General features: G+C 43.4%; 1 protein-coding gene across 1 annotated transcript in view; it reads left to right on the forward strand.

Moving 5' to 3' along the window:
* Positions 1-16,809, forward strand: part of ST3GAL1 (ST3 beta-galactoside alpha-2,3-sialyltransferase 1) — a 68,982-nt gene that overhangs the window by 33,559 nt on the left and 18,614 nt on the right. The window contains exon 2 of the mRNA XM_042808844.1: positions 12,894-13,624. Within this exon, the coding sequence (XP_042664778.1) occupies positions 13,313-13,624 (312 nt within the window). The 5' untranslated portion in view covers positions 12,894-13,312. The remainder of the gene's footprint in view (positions 1-12,893; positions 13,625-16,809) is intronic.

Here is a 16,809-nt window from a genome sequence, read left to right on the forward strand (position 1 = left end):
TTGAAATAATTTCTCCTTGTCCTGTCACAACTGACCCTTCTAAATAATCTGTCCCTTTCTTTCATGTTGCTCCCCTTTGATATTGAAAGGCTGCTCTAAGATGTCCCTGGAGCCTTCTCCAGACTGAAAAGCCCCAGCTCTCTCAGCCTGTCCTCATCCCTTGGATTGTTACCATCACTTTTATGGCCCTCCTATAGGTGCACCCCAGCAGGTCCTCATGTCTCCTGTATTGAGGACTCTGCATCTGGTCGCAGTATCCCAGGTGAGGTCTCACCAGCGCAGAGCAAAGGGGCAGGGTCACCTCCCTTTGATCTGTTGGCCACGCTTCTTTTGCTGAGAAAAAAAAAACAAAACTTGGAATGGCAGAACAAGCTAGACAAACATCTCACAAAATGGCTGTATGTCACTGGCTGGTTCCACCTTCACGCCTCGCCCAGCTGAGCCTCCTTCATTTCTATGAACGAATGTCCAGAACCAAAGCCAGACTGTCTGCGTTCCTCCCAAATCAAAGGGCCAGCCAGGAACTGCACCTCGCTGTGCAACTGTGAGGGCTGAAGCATCCTCCTCTGCTGCTTTTCTGGGTGGTAGAAGTGACTGAATGTATTTGTAAAACTCAGGTGAGGTAATTTTGCCTTCATATTCTGTGTGCTGTCACTATGAGCCCTGGTGCTGCCTGTCTCCCACACTTTCTTCGCTGTTTCTCATACAGATCAGCAATGTACCAAATCTGCCGTGCATGTAAATCGGAGCAGGGTTGATGAAATTAAGTAGGAAGCGCAGAAGGCAAGAAAATGAGAAGAATTTCTGTCAGTTGCAAGTTTGGAAATGTCTGTGCAGTGATGATGCTGATCTCTAGGAAGGAGGTTTTTTAAACGAACAGCTGGGACCTATGGGTATTTACTGTTTGGATGAGAACAGCCTGGTAGCAATAACTGCCCATTGCTGGATGAAGCTGTATGTTGTGAAACTGCTGGGCTGAGAGCTCTTGACCCCCGTTAGACCAGCTTGGAAACAGCAATGTCCCTGAGCCAATGCTGTGTTTCCTGCATAAATCATCATTCATCAGTTCTCCTCTGGGAATTTATTAGGATTGTTTCTGGGATCATTTATTCTGGAGACGAGGAGACTCTGAGGGTAACTTAACACTCTCTACAACTCCCTGAAAGGAGGTTGTGGAGAGTTGGGACTTGGCCTCTTCTCCTGGGTGACAGCGATAGGGCAACAGGTGGTGGCCTCAAGTTGCAGGGACGTTCAGGTTGACATTAGGAAGAATTTCTCCTCAGAAAGAGTGGTGAGGCATTGGCACAGGCTGCCCAGGGAGGTGGTGGTGTCACCCTGGATGTGCTCAAGAGACATGTAGATATATCACTAACGGACATGGTTTAGTGGGCATGGTGGGGATGGATAGGTGGTTGGACTGTATGATCTAAGTGGTTTTTTCCAACCTGAGTGATACTGTGATTCTATGAAATTCTGTTTGTAGTGATTTCCATCTCACATTTCAGTGAGAAAGACATCTTAAAAAAGAGGGATTAAAAACTTATCATACCTATTTAAAGCCAAGCCAAACAGAACAGTGTGTTTTCAGGAGTTCACAATATATACAATTCCTGGCAAATCCTTGAGACATTTTAATTAAAGGTGAAATGACTTTTCTTTTTCCTTTGCTTAATCGAGGCCACACAAATAAAGATCCTGTAGCTCCCACTTGCAAAGCAAACTTATTGACTTGAATTGATTGCTCATTTAAAAGCAAACCCAAAGCCCCAGGCCACGGCTGTGGTTGCAGAGACCCTTATTTTCCTTTGCTTTTTAGTGCTGTGCCCATTAAAGCATGCTCAAGCTTTAATGCTAGATCAAGTGGTGACATTTTTGTAAGTTCCATTTTCAATGACACTTTTCATGGGACTGAGAACAGGAGGCCTGAGACCCCACTTTGACTGTAGCCTTTCCTGGTCTGAAACAGCCATCCTTCTTTGGGAGAACAAGATTGCTTTTTATTTCTGTTGGAAACTCTTGTGCACGGTAGCAATATTTGTGTGCATTGCTAAGTAGCTTCCGTGTTGCATCCCAGATGGAGCCTGCTTTTAAGCCTTTCTTTAGGTGATGCTCCTACATTCACAGCTCTTGGAAGCTGCTGAGAAGTTTTGACACTTAGAATCATAGAATCAAAGAATCATTGAGGTTGAGAAAGACCTCTAAGACTTTCTAGCCCAGCTGTCCACCTGCCACCAATGTTGCCCAGTAAACCATGTTCCTTAGTACCACATCTACATGCTTCTTGATACCTGCAGGGACAGTGACTTCACCACCTCCCTGAGCAGTGTCTCCCTTCCTCTACACATCATTGACAAAAAGGGAAATTTCCAGCATCTGACCTGCTACAGTTTCATATCTGAGTAGGATCATAGAATCACAGAATGGTTTGGGGTGGAAGATCATTTAAGATCATTCAGTTCCAACCACCCTGTCTTAGGCAAGGACACCTCCCACTAGACCAGGTTGCTCAAAGCCCCATCCAACCTGGGATGTGGTTTGGAGCACGATGTGGCTGGCAGCTCTGCATAGGGTGAGACCAAGGTGCTGATGCCATATGTGCAAAATGGAATTAGTGACCATTGTCTTGTGCTAAAATTTCTGCTTTTTTTCTAACTCAGTGGACTCTAGTATGATATTCAAAGTTCAGAATTTCAGTACTAAATAAACAAAATTTTTCTCTGCTAATTATTTCTTCATGGGGCATACTTTGAATTTCTCTTTGAACCAGGAATCCCTTAAATATTCTAAGAGCACTGGCTACCTAGCTATCTTAGTACTCTTTCTTTTTATGTTTTAACCATCCAAGTAAGATAAGTGGAAATGATGCCATAGGTTTGTGCTCATCTGTGTGTATTTCTCCAGGATGCAATTATCAGCATCCACATACTTCAGTATTAACATTTTTAATGCATTTCAGGATGCCCAATCAAGCTGCTGTATATGCAATTCTGATGTATGCAAATCCATTTTGCACGCAGCTCTTGACATATTTTCATATGCAGGATTATCGGAAGCCTGTTCTGTGCCACTCTGATGTATGCTAATCTTTGTTTCCCTACAAACACTTAAAAAGTCCAGACAAAAAGACAGAATTTCTTTGCTGAAATACTGCTGTTTTCTCTAGCCAGGCTGGCACACAATCCAGAGCAAAGCTTCCACTCACAGAACATCATAGGTGCTTATTCAGATTGCCTGCTCCGGGCATAAGCTTCTATCCAACAGGTATTAGAAACAGCCTGAGATCTGGCAGTCCTCTGGACAAAAGGCAGCCTGAGTCATTCATTTCTTTCCTGTCATTGTAGATGTAGGGCAGAAACTGGCCTGGGAAGATTATTGTGCACAGAGGCTGGGTGATGTGTGAGCACAGTGCGCTTGGATCCAAATAGGTCGAGTGCTCCTCTTAAGGGTGTACAAATGATCGATCAATTTAAAAGACCTGCATAATGGCTTTGCAATTCTGGCTCGTAGCATGGTGTATTAATTACCATGTGCATTACGTATCTCTGTTATATATTTTCTCAGAGGCACGCACAGTAAATGGAAAACTGGACATTTTAATTTGTACGTTCTGTATCTTGCATAGGCTGACAAGTTCAGACTGCACAGATGCTAAAACCCCTCTAGATTTTACTGTGGGCTGTCCAACACCTATGCCTTCACTAGGTGAATTCAAATCCCACATTAATGAAGGAGCAAATCCCTGTGGTGCTATTAGACCTTCTCCAGCATGAGTGCAGCGTGTCTGATGAATAAATGTTTAACACAGAGCTGCACTGGTCGGTGTCATTGATTCTAAGAGATAGGCTGTTGGTTTGACAAGGAGCCCTCAGTGTGCATGCAATGAGTTAATGAGCCTGCAGTGCCAAAAACTGTTCAGTAGTACTTCTAGACAGAAATTCCAGGGGAGACAGTGAGAGGTGCTCACACGGGCCTGAAAACATGTTTCCTAGATTTGGGGGATTATTGACAGTGCTGTTATCATTATTATCTAACCTTTCTCTGGATTTAGAATTACAGTGCTCAGAGGCATTCTGCAGCATGTTAATCACACTACTAGTATCATGAAATGAAGATTCTTCACAATATATTCCTTGCAGCGTCTTCCATATGAACAACTGTATTTGGACTCACATCCATTTCCCTTGGTATTAATGAAGAAACAGCCTGCTGACTGTTTGGAGCTGGTGACTATTTGGGGCTGGATGCACGTAGACAAATTAGCAAAGCACGTGCTGTCAATGTGATTGAATTCTACCTTTAGTTTAGAGTGTTCTGTAATCTGAAGTAATCCTATATCCTCTCCTGTAATCCTATAAAACTGAAACTAATGCATGTACAAGAATTCTCTTCTACAATATTTTTAACTTGCCTCTATTTCTATTACTGCTGTTGCCACCATTAATTTGTCTTTTTGTACTTGGATTACCTGACAGTAGCATTCTTACTGGCTCTGGAGAACTGATGCAAGATTCTTAAATATGTATATATACATAGAGAGAGAGAGAGAGAGAGAGAGAAAGAGAGTCAAATCAATATGTAGTGAAACCAAAATGAAAATGTGAAAATTTCTTCACTCTTCTCCTACCAGGAGTGAAAATAGAGCCTAGAGTTTTTCATTTCAAATGTCAAAGGTTCTTCTCTTTTTTTTTTTTTGAAAGTTTCCTGAAACAGAAAATCAAGATGGAAAATTATTTTATCTCCAAAAAGTTTCAGTTTTGGCAAACTGATCAACTTCACCCCAGAAAGTAAGAAAGAAAGAAAGAAAAAAAAAAAGAAAGTTAGGAAAGAAAGGAAGAGAAGAAAGGAAGAAAGAAAAAATGTAGGAAAGAAATGAAAAAAGAAATAAAGAAGGGAAGAGAGAAAGACAAGCAAACTATTCTTGAAAAGCTCCGTGAGTAGGACTGTTCCTATCATGAGCTATTGAAGAATTGCACTTGGTGGAAACACATGTGAATGTCCTGAAAATCCCTTTGACAGCTCCTGATCTCCAAAGCAAAAGCCAGCAAAGCTTGATCTCTGATTAAATACCACCTAATGGCATGGGAAAGATTTCAGAGTACAGAAGCTCTCTGTCCACCGTGGTCTTTCTGTCATCAAAGGGTGTCAAACAGCAATTTTTAATTGGTCCAGTCTTCTGGTTGGATGTTTTTAAGAACTGTTACTAGTTTAACAATTCAGAGACAGATGTTACGAAGGAATTTTAGGTTTTGATTTTCACTGTGGGGTTGTTGTATTTGTTGCTCCAGCTTTGGGCTCTTGGTGTGCCAGCCTGTATAAAGACAGCACCAAAGTCCCAGCCCAGCCCAGTGGTGTGTGTTGCCCCACTGCAGAATAGCCTTCCTAGTCCAGCAGTTTAATCCTGAGCCTGTCTAACATTGTAGACTGCAAGATGAGGAAGGAAAAGAATATTTTTAAGAGTTTCTAGTGATGCATTTTCTATTTAAAACATAAGATGTGTACGTGTGAAAGAAAATTTGGAATATATGAAAGAAAATGAGGTACCACAAGGGATGCAGAGGTCCTGTTTTTGAGTCATACTGTATGTGGAAAGAAGTAAGACTACTCATCCAAAAATCACTTTTTAGTGGGAGAGTGTTGCTTCCTACAGCATGTTCTTCCCCCTCTGGTTTCCATCACAACCCAGGGGAGACCTGGGAGCCTCCCACCTCATCTTTGGCTGTAATCACTGCTGCTCGCAGTGTGGCTGGATGGCTTTTGCTTTGGTGCTCTCCTTTTGTTTTAAAGATGCGTAAACTGAGGGTTGAGTCAAAGAAATGTCTCAGCAGTGGAGTTGCCTGTAGGGTAGAATTAATTGCCCATGTCGGTGGTCTCTCCCAGTTTATCTGATGGAAAAGATACTCAGGGGCTAATTTGATCATGGTTTTATCTTCACAGTTGCAGTCACCTTTGTGTTTTCCAGTAGTAACTGGGACCCAAGGGGATGTCAGCCTTAGACAGCTGGCATGCTCCTTGCAGCTGTCCCTTTCGCCCCAAACCCAGTTTCACTCCTCTCAAGGATGAAGACCGGAGGGTGCAAAGAGATGGTAGTAGGTGGTGTGTTGTTTATCAAAAAGGTGACGAGTTGATGGGATCCTGGAATGATTTTGCAGCATCAGCATCTTTTTTTTTATTGGGATCAGAGAAGAGAGCAAACACCTAGAGTCCAATCCAAGCTCTGCTGCTCAGAGCAGACTTTGTTTCAGACCCACTTCTGATTCACCAGCTCCCTGCTGTCCTTTATCCTTAAAAAGGTTTTATTTGAGCATCTGCCTTTCTCCACACCCAGTTCCCCATGTTGACTTCTGCCATAGACACGGCAGATAGGGAAGAGAGCAGAGGTGTTGTTCAGCCCTTCCCTCAAGAACTGCAGTAAAGATTCCACTCCCAGGCACCTTAGTAACATTCCTGTTAAAAATTACTAAGATAAAGATTTATTTTGAGGTAATAGAGTACAACCACCCCACCCAAATTTCCGTTAATATTGTACACATCTTGCAAAAAAGCTCTTTGCTTGTTCTGACCACACCTGTTGTACATGTAAGCAGGGGGGGCTCTGTTAGTATCAAAGAGATCTCTTACCTACCTGGACAGCCCAAGTGTGACAGATACGACAGAGGTAATAATTTTTTTCAGATCACTAGCACCTAAATGCCATGCACTTACACTCTATAAACCACCTCCAGTTTTTTTCCTATTCACTGTGATGGATGAAACAGTGCCCAAGGTCTGGCTTCAAATTCAAGAAATGTGGGGGAAATGCTGTCTTGAAATCTGAGTAAAGCAAATTTTTCTCGTAGCTTAAATGTTACCTAATGTGTAATTTTACTTTTTTTTCATTTGATTATTTTTTTTAATATTTTGTTTTGTTTTCATGTAGGCAGTGTTGATATGATTAGTTGGAGTTACTTGAGGTGAGCATTTTAACAAATGTGAGCAGTATTATCAACATGCTAGACCGACTTTGATATTGTGACCCTTTTTGACAGCAGTGATCAAACAGGCTTGTTCTTCACAGTACCAGTCAGAGACGTGGCAGGGGAGTTACAGATTAAAACTTACTGATTAAAACACAGGTGCGACTTGGAGTTGCTGTTCATTGCACACAGGACAGGAGAACCTGCGTCACCCCTACAAGGATGGGCAAGAGCTTCCAGTTAGCTCTGAGAAACAGAACACAGTTTGGTGTTAATTAACTTGTGGATAGAAAAGAATGAATTCATGGAATCATAAGAATAGTTTAGGTTGGAAGAAACTCTTCATGAACATGTAATCCAACCCACTGTCATGGACAGGATCATCTCTCCCTACACCAGGTTGCCCAAGGCCCTCTCCAACCTGACCTTGAATACTTCCAGGGATGGGGCATCCACAACTTCTCTTGGTAGTCTTACCACCTGGTGCTTTTCCAAAATAGCATCCCTGGCGGCTTTTGGTGGCAGAGGCAGTGACACCTGTGTTGCTGGGGCATGGGCAGCATCCCCTGGTGTTTGTATCCTTTGTGTGGTCCTTGGTTCTTTCTGAGACTGATCATCTGGAGGTGGAGGAGATGGCCTAGAGGTCTTGCGTGGGCTCCCAGCATTGTCTGTGTGAGGGAGATTTGTGTTTAGCTCTGAGGAGTTGTCAGGCTGTAATTGCTCAATCCATCTCACATAGCAAAAGCCTCATGCTCAGAGGTCTCTGGCAAGGTGTCAGACCAGTAAAGTGTTTCTAAATGTCAGCCAGCTGCTAGCAGTGGGAAGGAGCCAGCGATGAGCTGGGGCAGGGCAGACGAGCCTGTGCTTTGGAATAACAGTCCCATCCACTGTTCCTTTCCAGGATTTAGCACAAAACTGAGTTGAAAAATTACACATTTTTCCAGGGACAAGCTTTCTGCTGCCCTGTGGTGATATCTTCCAAAACATTTGGGACCTTCATTTCTACAGATTTCATTTTGCATCCTCGTGGTGTGTCCAAGGACGGAGCTCTGAGACCCAAGGTTGGAAACATAGGTACTCAGGAGGAGTATGAATGGGAAAAAGTCCCAAAACAACAGGAAGCATGCTTGAGGAAATACAGCTTGTGTTGCCAAAAGGCTTGATAACAATGTATTGTGAATGCAAAGCACCTCCGAACCTTTGAGCTGTTCAGAGTTTGCATGGAAAACTGGAAATGTCTTTATACAGGGATGTTGGTTCTTGTCGCTTTTGTGCTGTTCTGACAAATGTGCTGCATATGGAAAATGCTGATGACATCAAACCAGAGAAGTTTGTTTTACACCTAGGTTTTAATGTGGACCAGGAGGCTGGATCCTGAACTGTCAGCATCAAATGAAGGCTGGCAAAGATGTCACTGATGTGCTGGCAGTTAGTACTTTTCTGCTAGCAAACAGGCATTAGGAAGTGGTCAAACTCAACCATAAAAAGCCATTTACTTGGGGAGATGATTATTTTCATTATGCTTTTTTGGTTGTTTGTCTAAGACTAAGAAAAAAATCAAGAAAAGAAGCATTCTGCAAATTTTCACAGAATCATTAAGGTTGGAAAAGGCCTCCAAGATCATTAAATCCAACTGTCAACCCATTACCACTATGAAATACTGTCTTTAACACACACTTGAATATTTCTACGCATTTCTTTCATTTCTAAAATAATTCAGAATAATTTTGAAAAGGAATTTGCAATTGTAGAAACAAAAGTCAGGAAGAAGTGATATTATTGTAAGCAACATTAAGCACACAGGTTTGACCTCAACAAAATGCCACTTGCATAGCTCAGATTATTTTCTGTCATTCATTCTTGAATGATATTTTCTGAAGATTTGTATTTCCAACGAAATTACCTGTGGTGTGTGGCCAACTTGATTTGAAATGACAGAGTAATTCACACTGCTGTTCTGACTCTGTGTTGTTAGGGGACAGTTGGTCCGGATCCAGCAACTAGAAGGTGAGGCTGGGGCAGCACCATGCCTGGATTATAGAATCATTGAATGGCTTGGGTTGAAAGGGACCTCAAAGATCATCTAGTTCCCACCCGCCTGGCGTGGGCAGGGTTGCCAATCACTAGATTAAGCACCAGATCAGGCTCTACTATCCCTCGATGCTTTTCCCTTGCATCCCATACTGTGCTCTGTGCCACCAGGCAGGCAGAAAGTGCTTTGGTGTTGGCTTATCTGCGTGAGTTTCACACCTGGACAGTGGGGCTGAGGCTGTCATGGGATAGCCACGGACTCAGACTGGGTAGATCTTTCTCGGAGTCATTATTTCATATTTTCATCTGCCCTCGTGCCCCTGTGCTTGAGGAAATGGGCTCTGATGGGTTGATGGCTCCCTAAGATGAGCCAGGAAGCAGCCAGACAGCGTACTGTTTGGACTTTCCCACCTGTCCATGTCTCTCTCTGCTCCTTTGTGGCGTACGGGTGAGCTTTCTTCATATTACCTGACAAATGCAATGAGAATACACTGCATTACAAGGTGGATTTATTAAAAAAAAAAGTATTTCCTGAAGTTCCTGGGAGTTTCTTTTATTAGTCTATCACATAGATTTGATTTTATCCACATTCCAAGTTGGCTAGGACCAAAGTCTTTCTTCCAATTTTGCAATACAAATAAGATATACCCCAGGAGGAAAACAAATGTATTGATTTTCCTTCTTTCCAGAATGCAAGAAAATAATGAACACAGTTAATTGCAGTGGATTAGTCCCAGGATATTTTATTTCAGTTCATACAACTTAGAGGACTAAGCTCTGCTCTTCCTTAATGACCATGGAGTCGCACTGGAACCACTCCTGCACTTAGAACCCAGCACGAAGGAACCTGCCTCACTTTTGATCTTGCCTGAGAAATGCAATTTTGCATTTTCTCTGCATTGTATGCCACTGTGTATTGCAAGTTCGCTGCAGAATTAAGTTATCTTAGCATGTCCAAGGGTATTTTACATGAGAACAAGGGTTTACATAGGAAGCAGGAGGAAGTAGGAAGGAAGCAGGAGAAATCCAGACTGCAGATAAGACCCAGTAGCTTAAGGTAGCTTAACCTGCTGATAACAGATAAAGGTAGGCACAGGCACAGTGAAGTTCAACCCCATTAAACTGTTGGTGCATCATAGCTGATCAGGGCTGGGCACTTAAACTCCACATCTTAAGTTCTCAGGAATTGTTCCTTGGTCCAATGCCAAAACGACCTGTTTGCAGATATGTGAATGGCAAGGTCACAGTGAGTTGTGTTGATAAAACCGGGTCTGGTTGCACGTTGCTTCTCTGCAATAAGTTAAATTGACCAGTACAAATAGTATAGGGAGATGAAACAACTCCTCTAGAGTGGGGGTTGCAGGCACTTAGCCCAGGGCCAGGTCTCACATCAGCAGCTAACATAGGGCCGCAGCTAACATAGGGCTGGCTGCTACTTCGGCACTGCCCCACTCTTCTTGCACGGTGCGTGGTCTCAGATGCAGTAGAAGCCTTAGTGCAAGGAAGAAAGAAAATCCTGATCTCCGGGTTCGATCTAATTTGTGTTAAGAACAGAAAAAAATGGGCCTCATCCAAGTCACAGCAAAGCCAATGAAAACTTTTTCTATTCATTTCAGCATGCCTTTTCCTCAGGCCCTAAATCATATTTATAGTCCCGAGAGCCTTTCTGTCAGGATATATTTATATATATATTTTCCTACTCTGAGTGCCCATAGGAAACACGAGCATTCCTAAGTAAACGGAAATAGTCAGAATTAAAATAGAGTGTGCGGTGTGCGTTTCCACGCTGGAGAAGGGCCGTGGGAGTTCTGCTCTTTTCTCACCTTCACCCCGTGCTATAACGGCTGGTATGGTTACAGTTTGTCACTGCAGTTCACTGCATAAATACAGCATTTTATTTTTTTTTAATTCTAAATATAAGTTTAACCATAGATGAGTTAAAAAAAAACGTTGTGAAATGGGTGTTTGTTTTTGAGGCTGCAATTGTGTTCTTTTCTGAACAATACCCCATTTTATGGGCTTTTCCAAGAAGGTCCCCTCCCTCTTCCACTTAAAAGTAACTGAAGAGCAGCAACTGTGTTGACAAACAGTGATTTGGCTCAACATTAACAGCAGGAGGAGTTCAGCCAGCCAACATTGCAGCTTTTGAATTATCCGGCCCATAAATGGAGAATCAGTTTGTTTCTGGGAGCTGGCACTTCCTGGGGAGGTTGGGGGCTGTGTTTTTGTTTAGACTAGCAACTGCATCCATACCAGTAAAGCAAACAGATTTGGGACCGCTCTCTGGCATGGAGACCAACTGGTGTGGACAGGGCTGTTAAAATCCCATTCCTACTCTCCAAGGCATGGTGACCTCATCCCCAGTGCCTTTTGGAATGTGAATCCCAAGCTGTACCCAGGGAGGTCTCTGGTTAGCACCAAAGCTCACCACAGGTCCCTTCAAAATATTCATTTTAGAAACAGGCACACAGGATTGGTCTCTGCAGTGTAATTCACTGCCTGAGCAGCCTGGGTTAATAAAGCCTTTCGTTATCCAGGTTGACCTGCTTGTCAGCCTTGGTTGCATTTGTTTGGTCCAGGCAGCAAATAAATCTCAGGGCATTTGGCAAGCAGCAACTAACTAGGTGGCACGCACTGCCCATCACGGAGGAGAAACTTGGAGCAGAGCAGGGGTTCACAACCATGATCGAAGCTCCTGCTTTCAGCTTTGGCTTTACAGAACTCGGTAAATATTTAAACAACACCTCTGAAAAACTGTGCTGTATCTATGTCCAGCCCTTTGGAAAAACAGTTTGGCCTTTAGGGTATCCCTGCAGATCCCCAAGTGAAGAGGCAGCAACCTCTTTCCTTTTTGTGAAGGAGTGTGGGGGGGGTGAGAGGGGGTGAAATGGAAGGGAGCCTACAAGGATTAGTTTAATATGGGAATTTCTGACAGATAACAGTTGCTGTTTTGCTCTTTCTTTGCTGGCTGGATGCCTGAAGCTAAGTCCACAAGACTTTGTTTGCTGGGCTTTTGCTTTTTCACAAACTGCCCGTATTCTAATGCAGACTCTTCTCCAATGTTTTTCCTTTTTTTTTTTTTTCTTTTAGTTAAGAGAATGCTGATTAAGCGATGACACTTCAGAGGCCTTTTTTTTTTTTTTTGCAAAGATCTAAATTTTAAAAAGCCACAAGACATCTTCTTCCCATGAAACAGTGGTGTTGTGGGAGGAAGGATCCATTATTCAGCTTTTAAAGACTTGGTGCTTGTTTAAATCCCCCATCTGGGCTGTTCAGCAACCCCTACTCCCTGCCTCTCTGCCTGGCTGGGATCTCAGGGGAGCCTCAGAAATCAAAAGCTGGCTGTACCTAGCCTACCTTGGCAGTAAGACGGAAAATAACAATAATCCATGCAAAACAAAGGCCATTTATCCTTTAACTTCCTCCGTCTGTCCCAGAATATATGAGCTATTCTTGCTTAGCTTTCTCTGAACTACAAATCCAGCCAGAATGCTTAGGAAATGAAGCCTGTTGGGGGAGAAAGAGAAAGGAACGAACTCTTATTCCTTCCTGTCCTTCCCTCCTCTGTCTGGCGCTTTTTGTTCAGCTGGATCATGTTATGCATACTTGGCTTATCTGGTGGCTATCAAGGTCAGCCTAAGGGAATAAGGTGTTTCATTGCTATTCAAATGACTGACCTGTAATTCTAACAGGGCCAGAGAGCTGTGGCTGACTCAATATAAAGGGGCTCAACGTCCACAGGTCGATGTTCTACCCTTTTGGAAATTTCAGCCTGAAACTCCTTGGTATGCATTTAGGGCAGCTGAAGTCATAGCTGGTGCTTTGTTGAGGGCTCAAGTTTTGGGATGGGCAGTGAAAAGCATGGAAACTGACATTTGTTTTTCTCTTTTTCTATGTGTGTGTCTCCAGGCTGCGAACTGCTCTATATGGCTTAAATGGACATCAAAGTATGTTTCTCAGCTGGAATATACATCCCCTAATGATCTGATCCTTGGTGAACTGTCTACAAGGAAAGAAAGAACACGGTCTGCTTTTTACAGTTTGGGTCCTGCACAGAAGACCTGGAATGTGAAAGGATAAGGATCTGTCTTTGTTGAAGCCATAGTGGGAGAGATTTCCAAGCACCGTGAATAGGGAAAAGAAATACCCAGCTCTGCCTTTTTTTTAAGCCATTCTGGGAAAAACGAATCTTTTTCCCCTATGGACAGAGGTACTGCAATTGTAGGTATAGCCTAGGCCCCAGGTGGTGAGCAGCCCCGAGAGGACTAGCAGCAGCCTGTCTGTGTTGCCTTAGCTTTCCCCCCACGTCGTGCTCCACCAGCACCAAGATGGTCACTGTCAGGAAAAGGAACGTGAAGGTCTTCACATTCGCCTTCGTGCTCATCACAGTGACGTCGTTCCTGCTGAACTACAAGCAGCAGGTGACCATGACCACTTGGGATCCTAGATACATCATCACTCAGTTTTCTGAGCAAGTCCGAAAACTCATCAAATTTCCTAGGAGGCCGTGTAGCTGTAGCACCTGTATTTCCGAGCTGGGACATTCCCTCTGGTTCGACCAGAGGTTTAACTCAACTATGCAACCTTTCCTGACCTCACAAAATGCCTTGATCCCAGAGGACAACTACAGGTGGTGGCTGGTAAGTGGAAGGTGTGCTGGTGGGGAGGCGGCCTGCCCTTGGTGTGTTGAGATTTAGGACCTCGGGTGATGATGAACAGCTGGTGGGAGGGAATTCCTGCTGTAAATATTTGTGGTCCCAGTTGATGAGGCAGTCAGAATAGGGAGAAAATGAGTGTTTTTGCTGATGTTTACCACGCAGGTACTTGTTGCATGTGTTCGTTGGCTGCGAGTTAAGAAAATCAGCCTTTCGGAACATGTTCAGAGGAGGGCCACAAAAATGGTCCAAGGGCTGGAACACCTTCCCTACGTGGACAGGCTGAGAAAGCTGGGGCTGTTCAGCCTGTAGAAGACAAGGTTCCAGGGAGACCCAAGAGCGGCTTTTTGATATCTGAAGCAGGGCAATAAGAGAGAAGGGGACAGATTCTTTAACAGGATCTGTTGTGACAGGACAAGGAGAAACAGTGTCAAACTAAAAGAGGGGAGATTTTGACAGGATATAAGGAAAAATTTTTTATAATAAATGTGGTGAGCAGTGCAGCATGTTGCCCTGAGAGCTGGTGGATGCCCCATCCATGTAAACATCCTAGGTAAGGCTGGATAGGGCTCTGAGCAACCTGATCTAGCTGTAGGTGTCCCTGTTCAGTGCAGGAGAGTTGGATTAAATGACCTTTAAAGGTCCCTTCCAACTCAAATGATTCTATGAAATTCCCTGTGGGAGCTAGGGATTTGCGAATCTCAGTATTAACTCCCTTCTTGTTGGGAGGAAACTCCCTTCTTGTTGCAAGAAGAATTTGTAATGCAGCTTGTTGCACTTCGGGTGGTAAAAAAGGCCTTCTGCCTTTTTGTTGAGGCAGCAAAGCAAACTTATTGGGAAGTGTGTGAATCGTTTGGGGCTCTCCCAAGTGTAAGACTTGCAAATACTTAGCAGGATTAAACAGAAAATGATTCATTCCATGTGTATGAGCACAGGCTGCATTGTTGCTGATGACGTAAAACAGGTCTGCAAGGCACACAGGTACACTGGGTCACGGGAGGGAGCAGTTCATATGTATCCTTAGGACTGGGTGGTGCAAAGAGCTGGATCTCAACATCATGAAAGCCAGTAGATACCTTGTTCTAGAAGCATAGGAAAGAAGATGGTGTTTCCTGATGGTTTGTCTAATTGAATCCCCTTTTGTGTTTTCTTGAAATGAGATCTTGCATTAAATGAGTTGCTGATGGCCCCTGCTGCCCAGCTGCTAAAGCACAGTTTCTGGCTGGTTTCATAATGAGTTGCCTCCCTGTTTGTCACAAAAAAAATAGTTTCACAGAGCTTTTCTTGGAACACACAGCTGCCTACAACCTGGTCTCCCGTGCACAGCCCTTAATGTGGAATTAAAGTGGACATTCATATACACGTTGGAGGGGTTCAGGTCTCGGAGGAGGTGTCAGGTACTGTAGAAACAAGGCTGAATCTGATTTATCACTTTTCACTCCATTCCCTCTTGCATTTTCTGGTGGAAAATAGCTGCCAGTAAACTGCAATATTCAACTGTTACATAAAATATATCCTCATTTTATGAAAAAGCCCACTTTGAGGCTATTAGTCTCATATTCCAACTCTTTCATCCTTTCACCTGCCCTTTTGCCATGACAGCTGTTTCCAGTCACCCGTGTGTTTTCTTGCTACCCTCATATGCTCTTCCTTCTGGTCCCCCTATTTCTCATGTGGGTTGTTCTCATCTGGGAAGATGACGGGCTGAAGTTCTGCACTCAGACCCATCTTTGATTTAAACACAAGGCTTGGATGCATTCTCTCTTTAAAATAAAAGTTGAAAAAAAGGAAGAAAACTTGGGACTTTCAGTACTAAGTTTCTGATTCTCCTTCTTGTAGTGAAACTGAAAGAAAAAGCACGAATATCTAACATCAGTTCAACTCGAAACAGACATTTGGAGAGGAGGGTTCTTTTTCAGCTAAATGAAGAGAGTCTTATCCCAAAGCTTTTTTTTTTTTTTTTTTTTTTCCCCTAAATTTTCAGATCTAACTCTATTTTTACTGTTTTCCTTCATTTTTTAAATTCAGGTCAAGTTCAAAGGGAATACACTATTTCAGAACACAAAATCAAAGCAACTTTTTCTTAGATGGAAGATTTCTACACTTTTTCCACCATTGTTTTTCAGTCAGAACTTACCTTCAGCCAGAACATGTGAAATGTTTTGGTGACACGTAAAATTGCATTGTTTAGAGGAAATCAGCCCCGCACCGAAAACACTTGTCGTAATCTAATGTTAAATGGTGGAGGAGCCCTGCAGCTCCTGTTTGCAACCAGTCTGAGCAGCCCTTTCTGAGACAGTTCCTTCTGCAGTTGGTGTATCCCAGGTGCATCCTGGGTGAGCCCCATTTCTGCTGTTCAGTTTTAGTCTCATTTTTCAAGTTTATTCAGTGATTTCTGCCAGTCTTAAAGAAAACATTGCTTGTGGCCACATTTTATGGTTGCTTGGTTTGCTAAGTCAGTGATTGGTGACTTTTCACTATACCTGTACTTAAAAGATGAAGCACAAGGAGAAATTGCTTGTTGTTACTTCATTTCAAGAAATCTTGCAGGACAGACTCCAGACAGTGCAATGCTTTCATTACCCTGTAACTGAGGGGAGGGTGATTCTGCTGGAACTCTTGTATAAGGCTGTGCCTCTGGTATAATGGGAAGACAAAGGTGATATGAGCTAAATACATGGAGAGCCCTTGCTGGACATGTTGCTCTGTCAAGCTTAGCCCACCCTCCCTTCTTATAAACCCTGTTTCTAAAGTTATGAATAGGGGTTATTCAGACATGTGGGGCCAAAGGACACGGCGGTTTTGCTTGCTTGCAACTCTTTGCATGGTTATCAGTCTCCTTCATGGCGTATTTGTGGAATATACAACCTGCTTGGTGGTATGTGGCCTTTTGGAGGGGAAATGCTCTTGCTATGTGTGAAGGTCTAAAAATCTGCCTGGTTGTGTCTTTGTTCACAGAAACAAGAAGCTTTTTTGTACAGCTGTTACTTTTTGTTTGCTTAAATTCACCTAGGAGATAAACCTTCCCTTGATTTAGTCATCCTTCCTTCCCTCCTCTCCTCTCCTCTCCTCTCCTCTCCTCTCCTCTCCTCTCCTCTCCTCTCCTCTCCTCTCCTCTCCTCTCCTCACCTCTCCTCTCCTCTCCTCTCCTCTCCTCTCCTCTCCTCTCC

Source organism: Centrocercus urophasianus, unplaced genomic scaffold (assembly GCF_019232065.1).
Source record: "Centrocercus urophasianus isolate 14NV4802_14NV808 unplaced genomic scaffold, USGS_Curo_1.0 seq_11, whole genome shotgun sequence".
Classification (NCBI taxonomy): domain Eukaryota; kingdom Metazoa; phylum Chordata; class Aves; order Galliformes; family Phasianidae; genus Centrocercus; species Centrocercus urophasianus.